This window comes from Perognathus longimembris, chromosome 6, assembly GCF_023159225.1.
Source record: "Perognathus longimembris pacificus isolate PPM17 chromosome 6, ASM2315922v1, whole genome shotgun sequence".
Classification (NCBI taxonomy): Eukaryota; Metazoa; Chordata; class Mammalia; order Rodentia; family Heteromyidae; genus Perognathus; species Perognathus longimembris.
Genome location: NC_063166.1, coordinates 16402882 through 16428111, shown reverse-complemented (window position 1 = coordinate 16428111; position 25230 = coordinate 16402882). Strand labels below are relative to the sequence as shown.

Sequence of the window (25230 nt, the reverse complement as noted above, 5' to 3'; positions counted from 1 at the left end):
ATATGTGTGTATATATATGTATATATATATGCATATATATACATATATATATATATATATTTTTTTTTAAGCCACAAGTGGTGCTGTGGCTCAAGTGGTAGAGTGCTAGCCTTGACATGGACTGTCAAAAAAAAATTTTAAGATAAAAAAGAAAATGAATATGAAGGCCATAACTACTCTAAAATAAATTATTATCCTGTAGCATATTACTTTTTTTGTTAGCTATGAAACGAACTCAGGGACTAGACATTTGTTTCTGACCTCTTTAGCTCATGCACGCTACCACTTTGAGCCACAGATCTAATTCCAGTTTTCTGGTGGCTAATTAGAGATAAGAATCTTATGAGCCTTTTTGCCCAGGCTGGCTTTGAACTTCTATTCTCATATCTCAGCCTCCTGAGTAGCTAGAATTACAGGCATGAGTCACTAGCACCTGACTTCATCTTCCTTTAAACCTTAGTATAGTTTTCAGAACACAATACTACATTATACTGCAATACAAAAAAAATTCTTCTATTGGATTTCATAATTTTAATATCTTAAGTAATGTTCAAAATAGGATAAACGGGGCTGGGGATATAGCCTAGTGGCAAGAGTGCCTGCCTCGGATACACGAGGCCCTAGGTTTGATTCCCCAGCACCACATATACAGAAAACGGCCAGAAGCGGCGCTGTGGCTCAAGTGGCAGAGTGCTAGCCTTGAGCGGGAAGAAGCCAGGGACAGTGCTCAGGCCCTGAGTCCAAGGCCCAGGACTGGCAAAAAAAAAAAAAAAAAAAAATAGGATAAACGATTCAAACCTCCCACTGCTCTGTTTTACTATATTAAGGGATTATTACTATAAAGTTTTCACTAAAATGAATGACCAATGTGAAAATATCAGTCACAGGGCTTACTAAAATAAGTTAGTTTGAGAAAAGTGCAAGGTTCACAAAACTCCACAAAAACATAGATATTATGGCCACTCTGTATGAAATTAATTTATAGGAAAGTTTAAATAAGAAGAATATTCGCTATTTGAGCACAAAAAAATAACTGCTCTTTTCTTGTTGGAAGTGACAACATTGCCAGGTTCTAGTGGCTTAAACCTGTATGTTTAACTACTCAGGAAACTGAGATCTGAGGATCATGGTTCAAAGTGAGATTGGGCAGGAAAGTCCATGAGACTCTTATCTCCAGTTAACCACCAAAAACCCAGAAGCAGACTTGTGGCTCAAGTGGGAGAGTGCCAGCCTTGGGGGGGGGGGGGGGGGCGGGGTGGAGGAAAAGAAAATAAAAAGTGTCAACGTTTCCTTTTTTATTAATATGAAGAAAAATTAAGTTGTCTGATGTATATAATTAAAGGTTTCTGAAATTCAAATTTTCGATTGGCTTTCTGGGGAAAAGAAAGGGTCTGTCCCTACTCTAATTTTCCTATCATAATTTCTAATGTCATCAAATAGTGTTATTGTCATTTACACTTTTATGTTATGGGATTATAGCAGCCTTCATTGAAAATATTTTCTAAAGATCTCCTAAAAGGGTAATTATGGAGCTGTAAAATAAAAAAACTTACTCTACGACATCAGACACAGGCTTACCTAAGAAAATTAAATGTTGAATTGTTGAAACTCCTCTGAATGAGAAGTCTTGCTACTTTCCTTTCAGGATTTTCTTTTCTACTTTCAAATAATCTTATTGTGTTTACTCCTTAATTGAAATGGGTTTAATTAAAATGGGTTTTCTTTGCTTTTTCTTTTTTGTTTGGTCATGAGGCTTGAACTCTGGGCCTGGGCACTGTCCCTGAGCTCTTCAGCTCAAGGCTAGTGCTCTACCACTTTGAGCCACAGCACCACTTCCAGTTTCCTGGTGGTTAATTGGAGATAAGAGTCTCACGGACTTTCCTGCCTGGGATGGCTTTGAACCAAGATTCTCAGATCTCAGCCTCCTGAGTAGCTAGGATTACAGGCATGAACCACTAGTGCTTGGCCTAAAAAAAGTTTTAGTAAAGTAATATAACTTTATTAAGAAATAAATATACATGAGGAAATTAAGAACAAATTCTAAAATGTGTACCTGTAGCAAATTTACTAAGTGGGAGGTTAAGAATGTCAAGATACATGTTTTTGCTGAGTATAGTGGTTCATGCTTGGAATTATAGCTACGCAGGAGGCTGAGATAAGAAGGATTATGAATGAAGGACATCTTATTGGTCTCCAACCAAGAACCTGGGCAGGGTGATTTAATGTTTGTATTCATAACTATATAGTGAGCATAAATAGGAGGAGGTTTGTGATTACAGCCAGATTAGGCATAAATGCAAGACCCTGTCTGAAAAATAACAAAAGCAAAAGGACTGGAGAAATGTCTCCAGTGGTAGAGTGGTTATTACTGACTAGGGTGGTAGAGCTCCTTTCTGACAAAATTGCCAGGTCCTGAGTTCAAACACCAATACTTCCAAAAAAGAAAGTACATTCTTTACAAAATTATGTATTGATACTTAGTCAATTGAAATCTCAACATGAATTTTTATAGATGTTCACTACATGTTCTTAACACTTACATGAAAATGCAATAGGCCAGTAAATCGGAAATAATTTTGAAGAAAAAAAAAAAAACTTGGGGGCAGGGCAGGGCCGGGCCTGGTGGAGGGGCTCATGCCTGTAATCCTAGCTACTTAGGAGGCTGAGATCTGAGGATTGCAGTTTGAAACCAGCCCAGGCAGGAAAGTCCATGAGACTCTAACCACTAGAAAACAGGAACTGGTGCTGTGGCTCAAAGTAGTAGAGAGCTAGCCTTGAGCATATAAAGCTCCGAGAGCACCCAGCCTCTGAGTTCAAGCCTCATGACTACCACCACCAACAACAAAATTCCTTTGGAAAGATAGATAAGCTGACCAAACAGAGAATCCAGAAGTGGATGTGCATGCTCAGTTAGTTAATTTTTCATGTCACTAAAACAATTCAATGGTTTTGTGGAGTTGGCTACTAAAACAATATACTTGGGCTTATCTTGTACGATGAATATAAGTTAAATTGAGATGAGTCAAGGAATTAGATGTGAATGCTAAACCTATGAAGTTTCATATTTATCAATGCATAAAATTTACTCCACGTTGTACAGGGATCAAAATAATAACCATTTCCTCAGTGATGAGTATGTGTGCTATGGATTGGGCACCATGAAGGATATCTCATTTCTGTTCCATAATGTCAGGGACCTCAGCTGGGATGGCTTGAAAACGTCTGTGACAGCTTATTGGGTCCCATCCATCTGGAGCTTTCTTTCTTCTCCACATAGACTAAAATATCTGGGATGATCTTTTGCTCATGTCACGCATGCGTGTTCTCCCATGGTTAAAATGGTTGCTTATTGTGAGTATGTTTGTACCATTATGGTGGGCTCGGAGTACCTACAATTTACAAATAATGGGAGCAGAGGTTTCGGAGAAACGGAAGTTAAATAAAGGTTACTTGATTTTGCCAGACAGAATTTTGACGACATGAAAAAAAGAAAAATATAGTCGTACAGTCCAAGCGGGACTGGGGAGGGGCAGGGAGTGGAGGTGGATATGGGTTTTAAAGAAGAGCTCAGAAGCCTGGAGTCATTTCCATTTCCATTTCAGACCAAGTGACATAATGTTATCAATATGGGGAATAACACAAAGTTTATAGGGACTTTTTTTTCTGCCAAGGGTCACTTGGATATTTATCATTCAAGGATATAGTATCATTCAAGGGCTATACAAAATTATCAATACAGGCACATGGCCATGGGCAGCACAAGAAGCACAGGAGATGCATGTGTGGCTGTCTTGTCATGTACCAAATGATTTTGAGGGCTTTATAATGGCCTGTAGAGGGTCAGTGCCACCCATGAATGGTCAAGGTCCCTTTCAGCTCTGAAATAATTGAGGAAAACATGTTATTATAGCTCTAAAACAAACTGTAAAGGATGTGTGATGTTATTTATACCAAGTGAATGCAAACTACCTTTGATTGTCATTATCAATGAGTGTTGATGAGAATGAATTCTTAGCAAGTATTAAGAACCAGAGTTTGAAATCCTTAGAAAACTTAAAATGTGAAAGAAAACTTCTAGCATCTAAAAGCACATCAAATCTTTTGGAATGATCTCCAGGCTGACTAAGCCTCCTTGACCTTTATGAGGAGTCAAAAGACATATGAATCTCACCCAAAACAATCTTGCCCTTCCCCAGATGAAGCACAGATGTGGAAGTTTGCTTTGCTGTGTCCCACTGGTCTTCGGTTCTGGACAGAGCAGCAAACTTGTCTAATTGCTTCAATGGAGCCTGTATTCCCAAAGGCTTCAGTGAAGAGAATGAGACATTTTTTTGTTTTCTGCCAAGAGATGTTTATTCAAAAAGCTCAAGTATAAATTGTCTTTACTGCTTCACAGTAGTTCTTTAAGAGTCTGAGGATCTTTTCTCAGACTCTGGTGTGGCATATGTTGCCAAGGGCCTCAAGATGAATTCACAGGTGGAAAATGTGCCAATTTAATAGAGCTCCTGCTGCTATGTTTCAGCTCCATACAAGTTCAGGAAGAAAGTGACTTCCAGTCAAGTTGTAGATCCAATCCTATATTTGTTTGGTGAGCAGTTTTTCTCTCACACTGTTTACTTTGTAAGATTAATTTATACAAATTCATACCAAATGGCATCACAAAATGGGTGATATTCTTAAAAGTAACCAACTTCCTAGAATTAAAACTAGCATTTAGAAGAGAGAAATAGAGAAGGAAAAGAAGAACTACAAAAACTTAAATTCCAACATGGTCTTATGGATAGTTTAAGTGGAAGTAACATGGTAATTATTTTTTATTTTAAAAAAATAGTTTTCTTACTCTGATTTATCTCTTAAGTAAAAAAATTGACTAACAGTTGTACTTAACAGTGTTAGGAAAGGAGTGTGTAAGAAAGTATCTAGGAAATAGAGAGTACTAGAAATAATTATTTAAGAAAAAGAAATACTATAATGGAACCTATTTTTCAATATAGCTGATAATAGAAACAAGCTAGAAAATTACTTTTTAATCATGTGGACAAATGAAATACAAAAACAAAATTCATCCACATGATATTTCGGGCCATCAAAGTTCAAACTGGATACTCATATACAAGTTCTATCAATCTTAAAGAGCTTTGCAATTGTACCAGCTATGAAATCAGAAACATAGTTATAATAAAATTTTTCAACTTTCATTCTTTGTGATGTTCAGATATTTACAGAAGCTTTGTGTTTATATATAAATTGTATGGGTGGAATATAGTTTTAAATATTACCTTTGGCTTAGAATACTGTAAAAATTATTTTGAAAAAGGAAATCTTTCAGCCATTTAAAACAATCCATCAACAATAACCTTGATTCATCACAATGGATAAAATTTCCATCAGGTAAGTGTTTTTTTACTAACTCAAGCCAAGGTGAAATTATATTCTTATGTTGATATTGGGGAAAATCTCTGGTTTTATTTTATCATTTTTCTCTAAGCATGTATTGATATAATCATTTCTTCCTAATACTCTCCATTTGGAGAATATGTTATCTACCTTCAACTGCTTAAACAGATTTAACTTTAACAGAGTTCTTTGTATACCTCATTTTATCTGGTGACTCTATCTTAAGTTAAACATAAAATACTAAACCCATTAGCAAGATAAATTGTTTCCTAAATATTTCTGTCCATCTATAGATCATACTATTATGATTCATGACTAATTGGATTAAAAAAAATTTTGCCAGTCCTGGGCTTGAACTGAGAGCCTGAGTACTGTCCCTGGCTTCTTTCTGCTCAAGGCTAGCACTTTACCTCTTGAGCCACAGCACCACTTCTGGCTTTTTCTCTTTATGCGGTGCTGAGGGATCGAACCCAGGCCAACGTGCATGCCAGGCAAGTAGTCTACCACTAAGCCACATTCCCAGCTGGATTTTTAAAAATTTTTAAAGATTGAAAATTTTCCTGAAGATCAACCAATACACACACACACACACACACACACACACACACACACACACACACACACACACACACACACTAGCAAGTGTTTTGAAAAGCTGGAAAATTTTCAGATGTCCTTTTGCCTGACAGACTTGTTCATTATAAGGTCCTACAGAAACTATATACTTACTTAGCCCTCAAGTTAAATCCATTATTACCCTCAAATCAAATGCTCTCTTTTTCCTTCTGTGTGCTCACTTTTGACAATGCCAATGAATTTGAAGTCTCACCAAATTCCCGCTTTTGCTGAATAAATCTTCCAGGGCTGGGAATTCTTCCTCTAGCATGGTTTGCCAATCTATACACTCGTCTTTATGACAGCTATCATTCTAAGAGAGATTATTATCATTTCCTTCCTTCTTTCATTTCCTTCCCTTCCCTTCCTTTCCCTTGCCTTCCCTCTTTCTTTCTTTTTGTCCTGTCCTGGGGTTTGAACTCTGGGTCTGGCCACTGCCCCTGAGCTTCTTTGGCTCAAGGCTAGTGTTCTACCACTTGAGCCACACAGCCAATTCTGACTTTTTCTGAATAGTTTATTTGAGATAAGTGTCTCATTGACTTTTCCTACCTGGGCTGGCTTTGATCCATGATATTCAGATCTCGGAGACCTGAATAACTGGGATTACAGGCATGATCTACTGGCATCCTGTTCATTTCTTGATTAGATTACCACAGTCTTAGGTTCATCATTGTAAAATCAATCCAGTGCAGCCAGAATAAGTTCTAAATTCCAATCTCAATCAAGCAACTACTCTAGATCACTCAGTATTACTCACTACTTTGCATGTAAAGACCAAACTCCTTAACAAGAGCTACAAGGCCACGTATATACTAATCTTTACTACCTGGTCAGGTTGAGTGAATGCCATTCCTTCATCACATTCCAGAATACTAAGGTTTGTTTTTTGTTTTGTTTTGTTTTTTTTTAACTTCTTAAACCATGCCTTTTCTTGGCTGGGTTCTCTCATTATGAAACACCTGTCTTTGCTGGGTGCTGATGGCTAACACCTGTAATCCTAGCTTTCGAAGCCAAATCAGGCAAGAAAGTCTATGAGACTTAGCTCCAATAAACCACTCAGAAAAGGTCGGAAATGATACTGTGACTCAAGTGGTAGAGTGCTACCCTTGAGCCAAAGAATATTCTACTTCTTTTAAGAACATATCCTTTATCTCCTATATTTCAAATGTGTAACCCATCTATCTCTATATTCTTCCCAATCATATGATATATTTTCCTCTTCTTTTTCTTCCTCTTCTTTCTCCTCTTCCTCTTTTGTGTGTGTATGCACTGGTCCTGGGTCTTGAAATTAGGGCCTGGACACTGTCCCTAAACTTTTTTGCCCAAGGCTAGCCCTTTACCACTTGAGGCACAGCTCCACTTCTACTTTTTGGGGTGTTTGTTTTGTTGGTGCTTAATTGGAGATACGTCTCATGGACTTTCCTGCCTGGGTGGCTTTGAAACACAGTCCTCAGATGTCAGCCTCCTGAGTAGCTGGGATTACAAGTGTGGGCCACTGGCAGCTGGTGCCTTATTCTTCTTTTAATCCCACATTGCAGTATTTATATATAATCTCTGTGAAGGCAACAATAATCTGTACCTTGTTTGACATATTAAACCCAGCATTTGTCACAATGTCAACTATACATAATGGACACACATTTTATTTTCCCCAAAATATTCCTCTAATATTCCTGCAACTGACTAAACTGTTAGACTCCAGTGGCAAAAGTGAATTAACTCATATTAAACTTAAAAAAATTAAGTACGTGCCAATGGCTCACACCTCTAATCCTAGTTACTCAGGAAGCTAAGATCTAAGGATCAGGATTCTAGGCTAGTCCACTCAGGAAAGACTGTGAGACATTTATCTCCAATTAACCACCCAAAAGCCAAAAGTGGAGCTGTATTTCAAAGTGGTAGAATGCTAGCCTTGAGAGAAAAAGAAAACTCAGGGACAGTTCTCAGGGGCCTGAGTTCAAGCCCTACACACACACACACACACACACACACACACACACACACACACACACACACACGGAAATAAAGAAAATAAAAAGAGATTGTTTCTGTGAAAAAAGAATTTAAGAAAACCAGAAAGATAAGCAATGTCATTTGTTGCTGTGGGATGGGCAATACAGAGAGAAGGAAAATAAGATGATAAAAGTACAACTATGGTCAGCACTAGAGTCAGAACTAAGTAACTGTCAATCAAGCTTATTTGGGAAACATAGCCTTCTAAAATTCAGCATATGAAGACCTAAATGTTTGCCTTACAGTTAAATCAAATTCAAAAAGCATAATTATGAACATCTCTCAAAAAGGAAAAATATTAAGATACATAATTATGATGTATCATAATATTTGAATTTTACACTTTTCAGAAGGGAAAATAAATATTTTAATATAAGATAAAGCAAAATTTATTATTTTAGTACAATTTATATACTGCTATAGATTCAACTAACAGATAAAAATGGAAAGGTTGTACCTTCTAATTTAATAAAATAAGCTATTAGTCCTGCTTTCATTACATATAAAAGTCACTTTTGTGTTCTACTGACAGACTTTTCTATGGCCTATGACATGCTAGCTCAAAACAAGCAAAGAAATCTCTAAACGTAGAGAGCTAATAAGCATAAAAAATTAGTTAGGCATGATGGTGTATGACAGACAACCCCACCTACTCAGGAGGTAGAGTTAGAATTGTGATGAAAGGCCAGCCTAAGCAAAATGTGAAACCCTAATTTTTAAGTATACTGAAAAGCAAAAAATGCTTAAGTGTAAGGCTTTGAATTCAAATCCCAGTATCATCACAAGAAAAACAATTACTCTACCCTCTCTACCAATAACTTCAAATTTAACCACTATCATATACCCCTAAAGGTCAATCAGTTGTCATAAATTTGGGAGAAAAGAATTCGGTACAGTGGACATATCCATAATTTATCAAGACCTTTAAAATGGAAGAAATACCCTAAACTATTTAAATGCATAATGATACAGCTATCAGATTGTCAGACAGACATTAGTAGTTATTTTTACAGAATTTTACAAATAAGACTATAAAGTTTTAGATATACTATTTGTTTAGGGTATATTAAATTGCATTTCCACATAAGGAAAGAATCAAGAGTGCAGTCGTAGTTGTTTCTGTAATGTATGTACTTTTCTCTGTTCTTTGTATGCATCTGTTATTTTAAATGTATTTTATATCTAGAAAAGAATTAACTCAATAACAAGATATCCTGCCCAAAATATGTAGTGTCTCTCCACAGGATATTAAAATATACACAAGTATTTAATATTCTCCTTGTCCCTCTATCCATCCTTAGTCTGCCTCATTAAGAACACAGGTTCCTATTGGCTTTCTGAAGTCATCTGCTGATAATCTGCTGTCATGATCAACCAGAGCTGCCAGGATCAGTTCATCTTACTGGGCTTTTCAGATAGACCCAGGCTGGAACAGATCCTCTTCATATTTGTCCTCATCTTCTACCTAGTGACCTTAGTTGGCAACATCATCATTATTCTGGTCTCCCTCCTGGACCCTTGTCTCCACACGCCCATGTACTTCTTCCTCACTAATTTGTCCTTCCTTGATCTCTGTTTTACCACCAGTTCCATTCCCCAGCTGCTTTTCAACTTAGGCAGTCAGGACAAGACCATCAGTTACATAGGCTGTGCCATCCAACTCTTCATGTTCCTAGGGCTGGGTGGCACAGAATGTGTTCTCCTGGCAGTCATGGCTTATGACCGTTTCACTGCGATCTGCAAGCCCCTTCACTATTCAGTCATTATGCACTCTCAGCTCTGCTGGAAGTTAGTGTCTGTGGCTTGGGGAGTTGGACTTCTCAACTCCCTGGTTATGTCTCCTGTGACTATGAAGCTGCCAAGATGTGGGAGATGTCGAGTGAAGCATTTCCTGTGTGAGATGCCAGCTCTGATCAAAATTGCTTGTGTGGACACAGTGGCTGTGGAGAGCACTGTTTTCATCTTGTCAGTGATAATTGTTCTGGTGCCACTGTCTCTCATTCTCATCTCTTACAGCTACATTGCCTTAGCAGTACTGAGAATCAAGTCAGCCTCAGGAAGAAGGAAGGCTTTTAACACCTGTGGGTCCCACCTCACTGTAGTCTCCTTGTTTTATGGGAATATTATCTACATGTATATGCAACCAGGAAATACTTCTTCTCAGGACCAAGGGAAATTCCTTACCCTCTTCTACAACTTGGTGACCCCCATGTTAAACCCTATCATCTACACACTGAGAAACAAGGATGTGAAGGGTGCGCTGAAAAGGCTTGTGTCTAGCAAATAAGGTCAAGTGACTTTTCCTAGGGTTGATTCTTTAACTTCTTCAATAAAAGGAAATATTTCTTGAAGTGACAATTTAAATTTATAAATTAAATAAAATTCATCTACCAGCAGGAATGGATCTTTGGACTAAATATTATGAAGTCCTAAATATGATGCTGATAATTAGCTGTATTACAGCTTACAGTTCATTTGTATGATATCTTGGGTTTTACGTACTAAATCCATTCTTGTCCCTTTCCACTTAGCCATAACTAATTAAAATCCAACAAACCCATGAACAAGTGTTTCAGTACTGTGGGTGAACTAACAGGAAATAGGTCTTGCTGGTAGTTCATGTAATTGTCACTTTGTATCATGAAATGTTAAAATGAAATGCAAAACCACTTTTATTTTCTGAAATCCATAAATTTTATTATATGGAATAGATAAATTGTGGGCCTAGACATCATTTATAATTATTTTATTTGAACCCTGTTTCACTAATCTACTGATATAAATTACCTGGAGACTTTTTTTTCAAGTTCAAATCTCAGAAGGTCTGATTTATTTAGTAAGTGTAGAAATATTTGTGTTGAAAAGCTCCTCGATAGCCAGGCGCTGGTGGCTCGCTCCTGTAATCCTAGCTACTCAGGAGGCTGAGATCTGAGAATCACAGTTCAAAGCCAGTGTGGGTAGGAAAGTCTGTGAGACTCTTATCTCCAATTAACCACTTGAAAAACTGAAGTGGTTCTGTGCCTCAAGTGAAAGAGTGCTAGCCTTGAGCTGAAGAGCTCAGGGACAGAGCCCAGGCTCAGAGTTCAAGCCCCAAGAGGGGAGAAGGAAAGAAAGAGAGAGAGAGAGAGAGAGAGAGAGAGAGAGAGAGAGAGAGAGAGAGAGAGAGAGAGAGAGAGAGAGGAGCTCCTCATGTAATTCTAACATGGACTTGCATTTTAAAAAATGATATATTTTGAAAACTTTCAATAAACTTTCTGTCAAACTTTGACACAATAAAAAACATCACAAAATGGACTACAAATTGTAGACCTAAGAATTTAACATGGATGTCCAAATGTATCAGGATGAGTGTAAATCCTCTCACTTTATAAATATCAGTTTTACTTAAAGGATTATTAAAAGTGATGAGCCAGCCAAGCACTAGTAGCTCACACCTCTAATGCAAGCAAGCTACTCAGGACACTGAAATCGGCAGATAGTGGCTCAAATCCAACACAGGCCAGAAAATCTGGGACTCTCATCTCCAATTAGCCACCAAAAAGCTGAAAGTGGAGTTGTGCCTCAAGTGATATGCTAGACTTGAGCATGAAAGTTCAGGGATAGTGCCTAGGCCCTGACTTCAATCCCCAGAACCAGAACACATGTGTGTTCTCTGTCTCTGTCTCTGTCTCTCTCTCTCTCTCTCACACACACACACACACACACACACACACAGTGATGATCATAAAAGCAAATATGAAAGGTGTATATATATGAATATTTCTTCTAAAACTAATGAATGTGTTTGATTTAAATTTATTTTATAATCCAAAGAAAGTTTCTACACTTGGCAACACTAAATACCTATTTATCAAGTTTGCAAGTACACATTTGTTCTGTATCAATCAACAGTACCAATTAGTTAATTAGACAAACTCACCCCAAAATACCAAAAACTGTAAGTTCTTATCTAGAACCTCCAATAGAAATGCAAACAGAAAGGGGGTCAACAACTGACTAGCCCAAGTTATTACATCAACTGACCAAATGCTTTTTACAGCCCCATTATGTTGAATTAAGCGAATTGTACAACAGAGAACTCTGATCTCTTAGTTTCAATTTCCCATTCATTGAGAAAAGAACCCTCTATGTCTACCTAGTAACTGTAGAGATAGGCTAATAAATCATGTGTAGAATATATAATGACAGATTATATGTCGTCCAAGTAAGTGAAATTATCCAATGCAGAGAAGGACTCCAGGTTTCAACAGTTGAAAATTTGAAAATTGTTTTTTCAGTTGTGGGGCTTGAACTCAAGGCCTAGGCTGTGTCCCTGGGCTGTTTTTGTTGTTGTTTTGTGGTGTTTCTTTTTTTCTTAAGGCTAGCACTCTACCATTTTGAGCCACAGTCCCACTTCTGGGTTTGTTTTGGTGGTGGTGCTGCTGGCTAATTGAACATAAAATTTTCAGGGACTTTTCCACCTGGACTGGCTTTGAACTGCAATTTTCAGATGTTAGCCTCCTGAGTAGCTAGGATTGCAGGTGTGAGCCACTAGTGCCCAACAGCAAGTGGAATTTTAAGTGAAACAAATAGACAACAGGCTTTATTTGTATAATATGCAAATATAACTCTAAAAAGCACATATCAATCACTTGGCTTTGAGAGACATATGAGAATGATATCCTAGGGCTGGGGACTATGGCCTAGTGGCAAGAGTGCTTGCCTCATATACATGAAGCCCTGGGTTCAATTCCCCAGTACCACATATATAGAAAACGGCCAGAAGTGGCACTGTGGCTCAAGTGGCAGAGTGCTAGCCTTGAGCAAAAAGAAGCCAGGGACAGTGCTCAAGCCCTGAGTCCAAGGCCCAGGACTAGCAAAAAAATATATATATATGGAGAGAATGATATCCTAAACAAGAATGAATCCCAAGCTCCTCTTTATTAATAATTTCATTTCTTTGATGTTTCTTTTTAATATCTTGAGTCTACATGACTTACATTAATTATTGCTTAGTAACAAAAGTGACCTGACTTTACCGGGATAGAAAATAGGTTATTGCCAACTCTGCTTAGAAGAAGGGATACTTACATTGTGTATTCAAACACATTAGCTGAACTATAAAAACTGAAAGGGAATTCACTAAGATGAACACAAACAGTAAGTGGAATATTATAGGGAAAAATGAATTATAAAACTAAAGAAACAAGAAGATCACAAATCAAGATACCACCATACTTAAGTCTTTCTTCTAAGACAGTAGTGAGCTCCCAAAGAAGTTTAAGCAGGAAGGAAAGTTATTTTTACATAGTAAAAAGATTACTCAACCTAAGTGTCTACCAGTGCATACATGGATAAAGAAACTATAGTACATGATACACAATGGAATAATCTTCCATAATAAATAGGATGCGGTCTTGTCATTTGGAACAACATTGGTGGAACTAGAGAATCATTATGCTAAGAGGAATAAGCAAAGTTCAGCAATACAAACATTGCATGATCTCAGCTAAATATGGAATGTAAAAAGTGCTATTTTCATAATAGTAGAAAATAAAGCAATGGTTACCAAAGACTAGGTAGAGTGAGGGGAAAAGGAGGTAAGAAAAAAATTAGTCAATGGCTGCAAAGTGGAAATTGAAGAAGAGGCTTTTGTGCTCAATTACTCAGTAGGATGGCCATAATTAATAATAATATATTAAAATACCTACAGGAATATATTTCAAATGGTCTCACCACAAGTAAGTGAAGAATGTTTTAGAGGAAGAATAAGTGAATTTTCCTGTTTGATCATTGCATAATATATACATGTACAGAAGACCATACTGTACCCCATAAATACATGATTATTGTCAACTAAAACATAAAATTAGGACAAAACATTGCTAACATTAGCCCTTATGATATTACCTGCTAAGTCAATATGTACTTGTGTAGGATTCTAAAATATTGGATATAGTAACAAAATAAATATTGTGGTGGATTAAGAGAAAACTATTGAAAATTACTTTATTTTGTTCTTTCTGTGTACTGATATTTATGTGTACTTCCTCCAAAAGTGCACAACTTAAGAGATAAGATAATAAACCCAGGGCCTTTCCCATGCTAAGCATATACTCTGTCACTTAGATATGCCCTCAGCCCCCTATTTATAGTTTTCTTGAGATAAGATCTCAGAAACCCTGGACAGTAATGGAATCAATAGCACCATTTTTTTAAAAAAACTTAGTTTTAGTGATATATAATAGTATAAAGATAACCAATATAGAAACTGAAGCACAGACATTCATGCCTAATAGTCACTTTCTCTATTTTAAGTACAAGAAACAGTATTTGTAAAAGTAAAGATCAAGAATTTAAAGACTGGCCTAAAAATGAAATCAATACTAATAGACATGTGAAGTTAAGTATAGACAATGGGTTCAAGCCACATCAATTGGACAGGAAAAGATCGATTATCTGTTGATACCACTCTCCAGAGCCTTCCTCTTTGGTTTCTCTCTAGAGGCAGTCAAACTCTGGATACCTCAACTGAGGCTAATGAGTTAGATGGCACAGGACACTCTTGGGGCTACTAAAAATAAATACTTCCTCAAACATCTCAGTCCCTAAAGCATGGTCCTTGATTTTCATAGCTTATAAAAATATTAAATGGATACAACAATAGCCCTTTTATTTATGGGAAGATTCCATGGAATTCAGATTCCAACTTAGTTTCAGTTACAGGCTCAGTTGTCTATCCTAATTTATATACTGAAACACTATAAAATGAGTGGGAAATCTTCCCTGAAAACTTTATGCTAACTAATTTTAAAGGCACTGGCTTGCTTTGAACAGCCTGAATGGATAGCTATTTCTACTTCCCTTGTATTTGATGATTATTCTTTTTTTTTAGTATTTTCCTAATGGTGGCAACATTTAAGCATACTTTGAATATACAGGATTTGTATTCATCCTATGGATTCTATTCTATCTACATCATCCCATAAGCAACCCATAGTGTAGTTCTTCGACCAAATCTAACACTTGGGAACGTTGATGTGGGTTTTATTTTCTTGATAGTAACTGCCTCTTCTGTGCAATCTTCTAGTTTCATTGACTTGGAGAACTTTTTCAAAGACCATCTTACATCTTCAAGAAGGTAGATGAATGCTAGTAGTCTTTGTTATTCTTCGGTGAAAAATGTCATGTTCTTGGTCCAATTCAATCGTTCCCTAGGCTAGCTAATGGTGGTCTTTCTACTTCTGATTTCTTCACTCAAAACAAAGGTAGTACTTTCAGGAGAACTGACAGCTGCACATGAGTTCACTTCCATAGTAAGTCCTCAAATAGAAGAGCAATCTAAACCCTAGATTAGACAAATACTTTTGCATTGCAGTAGTAAATATTTTTTTTCTTTTTCAAAATGTTAGGTAATAGATCTTGTAAGCATGCAATCTATATTTGTGATTTAATCTTTACTATGGAACAAAGATGAATAAATTCTTAGGTGCATATTCCTGACAAGTTTGAGTCCCGATTACTACAAACTTCCACTATAGGTGCATATGTTGAGACTGCGCGTGCATATTTAGAAATCAAAGAAAAGGCAGCTTTACCAATAATAATATTAGCAATTATACATGACCAGAAGTCATTCTATTTATGAAAGTGGAATAGGATGGAACAATATTGTCATCTTAGGCTTACCACTGTTCACCAGGAATTGATTACAAAGAATCACTACAACTTGGCAAGTATGAGTACAATATTTTTGTAGTTTGAATCCGACTCAAAGAAGATAGGTTAAAATACTAAGCAATAGTTCTTGTGAATGTCACTTTACTTGGAAATAGGGACTTTGAATATATAATCAAGCTAAGGTAAGATAAAATAATCAGTTTGGATAGTCCTTAATCGAATGTGACTGTTATTCTTTTAAGTAGAAGAAGCTGACATACAAGGGAAGAGGGCCATTGAATGGTGGAAGTAGAGATTGAAATGTTACAGGTGTAAGCAAGCTAGGCAGTGCCAGAAAACTGCGCAAACACTAGAACTTGGAGAGAAGGACTCTCCTCGACAGGTTTCAGAGAAAACATCGTCCTGCTCTTACTTTAATTTGGGATATTGAGCTTCTAGACTGTGAGACAAAAATTTCTGCTAAATCCTCTTATTCCTCTTATTGTTGTAGGAAGTGCTAAGGAACTAACATTACTGTATAGAAATTTATGTTGAATTCTTATGCTAATTTTATTTTTCTGAATGTGATGAATTATATATACAGTTCTTACCAGAGTTTTTTGCTTTTCTTGGTGCAGATTACATTCTGTGTATCACTGAGAAAAAAATCATTTAAAAGCATATCTTTAGACCAAGTTAACAAGATATTTAAATAACCTCAAGGAAATCAGAGACTGATTGAACACTGTAAGAAACTTCAACTAGGCACCATGATGAAACATATTTTCAGTAACTCTTAAAGCACAAAGATAGAGAAAAATCATCAAAGGTAAGTATGAACAACATTTGATTAAAAAAAAAACAATCCTAGTTGTTAAGGGTCTTTTTCTAACTCTGGATATCTTGAAACAAGGCCTGATAATCTGAAACGTAAATGTTAAGCCATATTGAAGAATGTGCTAAGACTGAAGAATACTTATTCAGGATAGAACATTAGATATGTTAGAATATAAACCTACACAGGTTTCAGAAAGAGTTAAAGGGCTTTTTCTGTTTTTAATATCTTTTATTTTGAAAAAGAAATACTTAGGAAGTAGGAGTGAAATACAGACATTTGAATTTCAAAGCTTATTAATAGGAAACTTAGAACATAAAGCATTTTAATTCTCAATTGATTGCATTTTAAAAGCTATTTCAAATTTGGCCTGACAATTAGTGCCATCAAAACAACTATTGAAAAGATTTAGGAGCAGAAGAGATTAAGATATCAAGATCCAGCTGGAAAGGCATTAACAGACTGAAGGCAAACTATCTTCTTGATTGGTCATGAATTTTACTACTAGAAAATAATGTTTAGAATGGATAAGCCTAATAGACGTGTTCTTATAGTTCCCTTACATTCCGTGGTTTCTATTGACTAATGTACTGTAACAATAGAATTTGTTTAAATATGTTCCACTTAATAATTCTTGATCCACATCACAATGCTCATTGTTGCAATAAAGAAAATGCTAAGAATTAGAACCACAAAAAAGAAAGAAAATAATGTTTAGAAAAGATGAATAGGCTTTACAAGATTCAATACACTACAACTTCAAAAAAAATTGAAGTTTGAAGATACAGGACTGCTTATTACTTGAATGTATATGAACAACTTGAATATCTTGAATGGATATGAGCAAATTGAAATGCATATGAGCAAATTAATATATATGAGCAAATTGAAATTCAAGTACACCTTTCCAAGTAGACTAAGTCTTTCAGGCCATCAAAATTTCCCTTATATAGGAGATAATGCAACTATTTAGTAACTGTTGCTCAATATTTTCTTTAGCATTTGGGAAAGTGGCTCCCATGGTAGCATGTCCACCTAGCAAGGTCCTTCACTGAGTTCAAACCTCAGTACTGATAAAAAAATATTTAAAATATTTTGTTCGTTCCCTAGATATCTATAAATTTCTAACCTTCCTAAATTTGTTATTCAATATCTATGGCAGTGTTTTCACTTATCCAGCAAATGTTTTTTGTGTCCATATGCCAGAGTCGTTCCTAGGCTATGGTGGTAAGAGCAAATCCTGTGGCTGGGGATGTAGCTCAGTGGAAAAGCATATGTATAGCATGCATAGGGACTGGGTTTGATGCCCAACTCCTCCAAAAAAGTAACAATAGTATGAGTTTTCTTCTGGTATTAAGTGTTAAAATTGTGTAAAAAAGGAGATGAGGGGCTGAGAATGTTGCTTAGTGCTAAAGTGCTTGCCTAGCAAGCATGAAGCCCTGGGCTCCATTCCTCATACCACATAAACAGAAAAAGCCAGAAGTAGCACTGTGGCTTAAGTGGCAGAGGGCTAGCCTTGAGCACAAGAAGCTCAGGGACAGTGCCAGGCCCTGAGTTCAAGCCCCAGGACTGGCAAAACACACACACACACACACACACACACACACACACACACAGAGAGAGAGAGAGAGAGAGAGAGAGAGAGAGAGAGAGATGAGGGAAGATTCCAGGCCCAATAACTTTGATAGGAAAAATAAAAGATTATTTCGTGAGCTTGCTATTTTAAGAAATTCAGAGTAAAAAGTTGAAAACCTAAATTATTCCAGTACATTAAAAAATTTTTAAATAAATATAATTTGAAAGAAAATGAAAGATTAAATATGGGACTGGTTGCTCTCCAAGTGTTTGCTGAAATGTTGGCAATGATGATCACTTAGGACTGGTCCTCTTGAAATGTGAAGTTTGAATACAGAAAATTCTAAAATCATTTTTAGTAGCTTCCCAATCAATAAGACGGTTCCAGGATCTGGTACCCCAAAGATTTATTGGTTTATGAATTAAAATGTATTATTCCGCTTCAAGTAAAATTGGCAAATGGTGGGGCTGGGAATGTGGCCTAGTGGCAAGAGTGCTGGCCTCGTATACATGAAGCCCTGCGTTTGAATCCCCAGCACCACATATATAGAAAATGGCCAGAAGTGGCACTGTGGCTCAAGTAGCAGAGTGCTAGCCCTGAGCAAAAAGAAGCCAGGGACAGTGCTCAGGCCCTGAGTTTAAGGCTCAGGACTGGCAAAATAAATAAATAAACAATAATAATAAAATTGGCAAATGGTGAATTTCTTATTCTATGCATCTTTAGAATTTTTTCACTGCACAAAACAGAAGTAGGAAAGGAAATCTGAAATATTTTATTGATGGAAAATAGAGATAGATTAAGGGGTAACAAGTCTGCAATGTATCCAGGGAATTCACATTTAATTTTTGGAGAAATATTTAGAATTTATGCAATCATAAAAATGCAAAGCTCTTAGCAGTGATGTATTGTGTTGTGAGTAAAGTCAGCTTATGTCCTGTCTGGGCCATTTATTAGGCGAGTCACCATAAAAAAAAAAAAATGAACCACCCTTGGTGCCCTGTGTATTCAGCAAAAGCAACAAGAATGTAAATCTTGTGTAAAAGTACTCATAATATTAAAGATATACCATACATAATTCTTTATCACCCCCTCACTCACCAACAACAACAAAAAAATGGCCATTAAAACACATCAATTCACCAGTCAAGTTCCTTTCACCTAGGGTAGGAAAAAAAGCTGGCTCAAGCCTGCAAGATAAAAAAAAAAAAAAAAAGTTAAGAAGTCTCTTGATTCCAACAGGTAGAGTACAATGGAAAGAACTAATGACAGCACCTTCTCAGGATTTATTCTCCTGGGCTTCTCGAACAGGCCTCAGCTAGAAACAGCTCTCTTTGTTGTCATCCTGATCATCTACTTTTTGAGCTTTCTAGGCAATGGCTCCATTATATTTTTGTCAATTGTGGATTCTCGCCTCCATACCCCTATGTATTTCTTCCTCTCCAATCTCTCTTTTATGGATCTTTGTTTAACTACTTGTACTGTCCCTCAGACACTGGTCAACTTCAAGGGAAAGGACAAGACCATCACCTATGGTGGTTGTGTGACCCAACTGTTCATTGCCTTGGGCCTCGGGGGAGTGGAATGTGTCCTTTTGTCTGTGATGGCCTATGACCGCTATGCAGCTGTCTGCCGCCCACTCCATTACATGGTGATCATACATCCCCAGCTTTGCTTGCAGCTGGTTATAACTGCTTGGCTTACAGGGTTTGGTAATTCCGTGGTACAGACTGCATTGACCATGACTCTTCCCCTCTGTGGTAGAAACCAACTAGACCATTTCTTCTGTGAAGTTCCAGTGATGCTGAAACTAGCCTGCACTGACACTTCCATCAATGAAGCTGAACTCTTTGCTGTCAGTGTCTTCTTCTTGGTAGTGCCCCTCTCACTCATTCTAGTGTCCTACGGGCACATTACTCATGCAGTCCTGAAGATAAAGTCAGCCCAGGGAAGACGAAAGGCTTTTGGAACTTGTGGTTCTCATCTGTTGGTAGTGATCATTTTCTTTGGCACCCTCATCTCCATGTACCTCCAACCTCCCTCCAGTTATTCACAGGACCTAAACAAAAGTATTGCACTCTTCTATACTCTAGTAACACCTCTGCTGAACCCCCTGATTTACACACTGAGGAACAAAGAAGTCAAAGGTGCACTGAGAAGAATAGTGGGGAGAATCACAGCTTCAAGAGAGAGTTAATACAAAACTCGCAGACCCAAAACAATGTGCAGTAGAAGACATCTGGGCAGCTAAAAGCTAATTTTAATTTCATAAATTTTCCTAAAGCTTCTGCTATGCGCCAGGTACTTTTCTAAGTACTTAATTAGATAGGTTAATTACATAGATGATAGATAGATAGATAGATAGATAGATAGATAGATAGATAGATAGATAGATAGATAGAGTAATCAGATATTAAAACAGAAAAATCCCTGCCATTGTGGAGCTAAATCTCAGTATGAAGAGAAAATAAATAAACTAAGCAAAAAATAAATTTTGACACCTCATGTCAAATGTTATGTGAGAATAAATAAATTATAAGTACCTATAACATCAGGGATTATTCTCAGAAGTGTAATTTACTGGCCATTCTTGAAGAAATATAGATTGGTAATCTTTAAACAAAAGTTTTACTGAGTATTTCAAATTTCATGAATTAACTATAGTTGACTCATAAAGATGTTTAGTATGTATGTTTCAATATATAAAAGAATATCCAACAAAGGTCAAAAGCTTAATAAAAACCTAAAAAATATTTTCATAAGCCAGTGATTTCAAGGTGTTTAAATGTTTGATGATATGTAGTAAGAGATTTTGAAGCATATTTATAAAATATTTAAAAATAATTATCTGGTAAACTCCATGAGTTTATGAAAATATTTTCTTGAACATTTCTTATTCTGGCCATGGCAAGTTTGAGGATTGGTTGATATTCTTACATTAAGAAATGATAAGGGGGAGGGGGAAATGAGGGAGGAGGTAACAAACAGTACAAGAAATGTATCCAGTGCCTAACGTATGAAACTGTAACCGCTCTGTATATCAGTTTGACAATAAAAATTTTAAAAAAAGAAAAAAGAAAAAAAGAAATGACACAAGAATAAATACTTTCGTTCATAAATTGTTGAACTCCCTAATGATCTTCTCTGTTTATATTGAATAATTTTGAATGACTTCTGATTATTTTGAAGACATGATTTGGATTATCTTATTGGCAATTATTGGCCTCTTATTTATATCCATGTAGCCAGGTTCACTAATAACCATATCAGTCTTGGAACACAGAAGTTTCAAAAAATAATTCCCTCCCAAGACACCCAGGGGATACATGAGACTTCAGCTAGTCCCAAACCCTGTGTATAAGCATCACGTGATCGGGTTTTATTTGGAATTAAAAATACAGCCTCAGCTGAGCCCTAGTGGCTCACACCTATAATGCTTGCTACTCAAGAGGCTGAGATCTGAGGATAGTGATTCGAAGCCAGCCTGGATAGGAAAGTCTGTGAGACTCTTATCTCCAATAAACTATTCAGAAAAGGCCAGAAGTGGTGCTTGGCTTCATGATAGAGCCATAACCTTGACCAAAAGGAGCTCAGGGACAGCGTCCAGGCCCAGAATTCAAGCTCTAGGACCAGAAGGATAAACCAAAAAAAAACAAACAAACAAACTGCACAGCCTCAAGAGTTTCATTTTCATAGCAAACAGATTCAAGATGACCAGAGGTATTCTGTTATTAATAGGACTTTAAATTCCAACCCTTTCTTTTCCAACTTTTTCTTAACCTGTCAGCTAAAATATTAGTAGAAACATACCATAAGCAAGATCTTGTTTGTGTTAGCAGATCCAAGTAGGTAGGTTTTAATTTTTTTTTAACTTTTAGCATGGACTTACTTTAGTGTAACAGAATCAAGTATGGAAAACTGAGGAAAGGAATTTCCTACTCTACTCTTTAAGTCCAAATGTATTCTTGAATCCATACAACCATCCCTTACAATAAAGAAATGGCTTGGTGTCACACATTTTAGGGGAGTCCCTGCCAAAGACCTCATCTTGGAGCTTTCTGGAACTTCACATTGCTGTAAATTGAATTACTATTTCTGTTCATATCTTCTGTTCATAAAACATTTTTCTTCTTTAAACTCTTCTCATGCACTGTTTCTCTGAATTTGGTGATTGGAGGCAAAACAGTCAACTCAGCATGAATCTCACTGTCTTCTCCCCAATTGCACAGGTAAAAGATTCATTTTTATTGTATATCTCAGTACCCTCAGCATACAATGATTTCTCTTCATATTAAGTCTTGAACTACCTTTCTTTTATATGAAAGCCATGTGTGGTTTTTCGTTGGTTATTAACAAATTGCTACCATAAGTACATCATGCTTTGGGTTCCCTGGTAAGTAAAATAGAGTTACTTCAATATAATCACTGTAATATGATAATTGACCCAATCACCAGTAGGGCTGCTCAGTGACTAATGGATGATAGCATATAATACTGAGTATATATGCTAGACAAAATGATGATTCCTGTGCAAAGCAGAAACACACGGGAGAGTGAGCAGTGTCATTGCTACTCAGCGGAGCATCCGATTTAAAACTTATAGATTTTTATTCCAGTAATTTCCCATTTAATATTTTCAGACAATGGTAATGAAAACTGCAGAATGTAAATACTCACCTAGGTGCTTACTTTTTCTTTTTCAGAAAAATAAGCTTTGCTTGCATTTCATGGACTTGGTTTATTATCTCATTCAAAGTAGTCTTTTGTGGCTTCTACTTACAGGGGAGATGTGCTAGATTATAGCAAAGCAATATTCCCACTATGAGGACTTGAAAACCTGAGATAAATCATATTCTTTAAAGACATCAGAAAACCATGAACATGGTGCGTGCTATGCACATGAGAATAAGAACTAGGAGAGAGTGATTATGAACTGATCACAAATGCCAGGTTTTCTTCCCTCAGGAGAATATGTCAAACTTGTGGAGAAACTGAGATGTGAGTTTGGCTTAGATAAAGGGCTTTTACTGAGAGAAGAAATCAGCATAGGAATTTTATAAGGCTAGAAAGCTTTAGCACGCTCAAATACATGGCCCAATTTGAAGACATTTGCTGAGTTCTTGGGCAGTATGGGAAACTAGAGAGCAAAACCCAAAGCTTCAGAAATTTAGAATAAATCTCCTGTTTCACTGAGCCTAGGGAAAAGGGTTCTGCCTCTCTCAAACAGTTTTTTTTTCAATTGAGACAAACTAACAAAGAAGGCATTCCAGTAGAGAGAGAACAGGAAAATGTTGTAAAAGAATTGGAATTTATATAAAAGAAGCAAATAGATGCTCTAGAAATAAAATTAGCTCCTATTTACATACACTCCCCATGTGATCACAAATGGACATAAAACTTCTCAATGTGTGTTGGGAACAATTTTTTCACAATTAGGCACACAACCTGAAATAAGGCCAATTCTACATTCCCGATCTGTGTGCACCTATTGTTACAACAAAAGGGATATAATTTGTCTCCTGGAGTATTTTAGTGATGCAGGATTCTATTAATTTCAGCTACTTCTACCATCTCTGAGTAGGCTGTTTTCTTTCCAAAGTGGCTTGCCTGTATAAACTATGATACAAAATTCATGTGTTCATATTCTCTATTTCAGAAAACATTAGAATTGTATTACTATAAGTAGGTAATTTTCCAATATTGATATTCTTCTTCAGCAAAGAGTTAAAAGATTAGTCTATACAAGATTATACATGTATGCCATGTTCTATGTGTACATATATAAGTTTCAAAAACCAGGTGTTGGTGGGCCATGCCTATAATCCTAGCTACTCAGGAGGCTGAGCTCTGAGGATCATGGATAAAAGCCAACCTAGGCAGGAAAGTCTTCTTAACTCCCATTAACCATCAGAAGTGGAACTGTGGTATAACACTGGACTTGAGCAAAAATACTCAGGGACACACCCAGATCCCAAGTTCAAGCCCCAGAATTGGCACCAAAAAAGAAAGGGGGGGACATGTTTTAAACCATATTAATTTTTTTAAATTTATTTATTAATTGAACACAAGATTTTTGGACAGGGTGTTGTGCAAAAAGGGCACAGTTACATAGTAGGGGAGTGTGTACATTTCTTGTGATATCTTATGCCCTGTTTTTCTTTCCCTTCTCTAGGTCAGGTAGACATATCCATATTAATTTTTTTTAGAACAAACATAGACCATGGAAGAATTTGAAGAAAAGTATCACCTATGCAAATAAGGATAGTATCTTAACCTCAATGCTTCCACAGAATATAACATATAAGACCAGTAAATTTTAGCCACATGTCCATAATCTCTTCTCCTTTCCCATAAAATGGGTCTTTTGATCTCAGGCAACACTAATAGATAGGTACTTACAAGTTCAATAATGGGCTTACTAAAGGTGCTTCAGGAAGGGAACTATCATTTAGAGAATTGGTCAATCCTACTTAGAATGATTTCTTTCTAAGAAACCGTTTCCTAATTCAAACTAGAAACATTTGCTACTAGTGTCATAGGTATACATACTTTACATTTGGGATTTTCTTGGGAAGTAGTGAGAGATTTTACAATTGTTCCTGGAAGCCTATGAACAATCTCCAGATCCTTTAATTCTTTACCTATCCCTGGAGAAATGTCTATGTTCCTACAGTAGGCTAATTCGAATGGGAAAACCACCAGGGGAATAAGGCAATTATTGCTAGAGTTGAGGGAGCTTGTCAAGATTGGGGTCCCCGGGAGGTCCCTGGGGCTACAAAGAAGCTGTGCATTTTAATGCCTTGGTCTCTCTCATTCTCACTGCCAAGTATATGTAACCTGTTTCAGAATCATCCTTTTCCTCAATCTTATACATTCTGGGGAAAGGGAAAAATTCTCCCAATTTTTATATTTCTCATTACCTCTGAGTGCGACTTAAAAGTTAAGTATCCTTCCAGGAAGTCCTGATATGAGCACCTGGTAAGTACAAGGGGAAAACAACAGGTTAGAAGAAATGGGAAGAAAATCTGTCTTTCCTTACATAAGACAAGTTCAGCCTGCACCCAAGGCCAACAATCATTGCTTAATATATGAAGTAGGTGCCTAGTAGCCAACCGTGGAATTTGTTATTCAAATAGTGAGTGCCAACTATCTCAAGAGA

At 36.6% G+C, this 25230-nt stretch overlaps 2 protein-coding genes across 2 annotated transcripts; both read left to right on the top strand.

Annotated features, from left to right (window-relative positions):
- The first annotated feature begins 272 nt into the window (after positions 1-272).
- LOC125352872 (olfactory receptor 2W3-like) lies at positions 273-10312 on the top strand. The gene is made up of 2 exons (XM_048348267.1): positions 273-292; positions 9388-10312. Exons 1-2 carry the CDS (start codon positions 273-275, stop codon positions 10310-10312), a joined length of 945 nt encoding a protein of 314 aa, XP_048204224.1.
- A 9011-nt stretch (positions 10313-19323) lies between these two features.
- Positions 19324-20268, top strand: LOC125352867 (olfactory receptor 2G6-like). The gene has a single exon (XM_048348262.1). The coding sequence runs from the start codon at positions 19324-19326 to the stop codon at positions 20266-20268; it is 945 nt and encodes a 314-aa protein (XP_048204219.1).
- The last annotated feature ends 4962 nt before the right edge of the window (positions 20269-25230 follow it).

Coding starts and splice junctions, on each gene's coding strand:
- LOC125352872 (XM_048348267.1), top strand. CDS start 273: ATGCACGCTACCACTTTGAG. Junction 293..9,387: donor ATGCACGCTACCACTTTGAG/CCACAGATCTAA, acceptor CTGATAATCTGC/TGTCATGATCAACCAGAGCT.
- LOC125352867 (XM_048348262.1), top strand. CDS start 19,324: ATGGAAAGAACTAATGACAGCACCTTCTCAGGATTTATTCTCCTGGGC.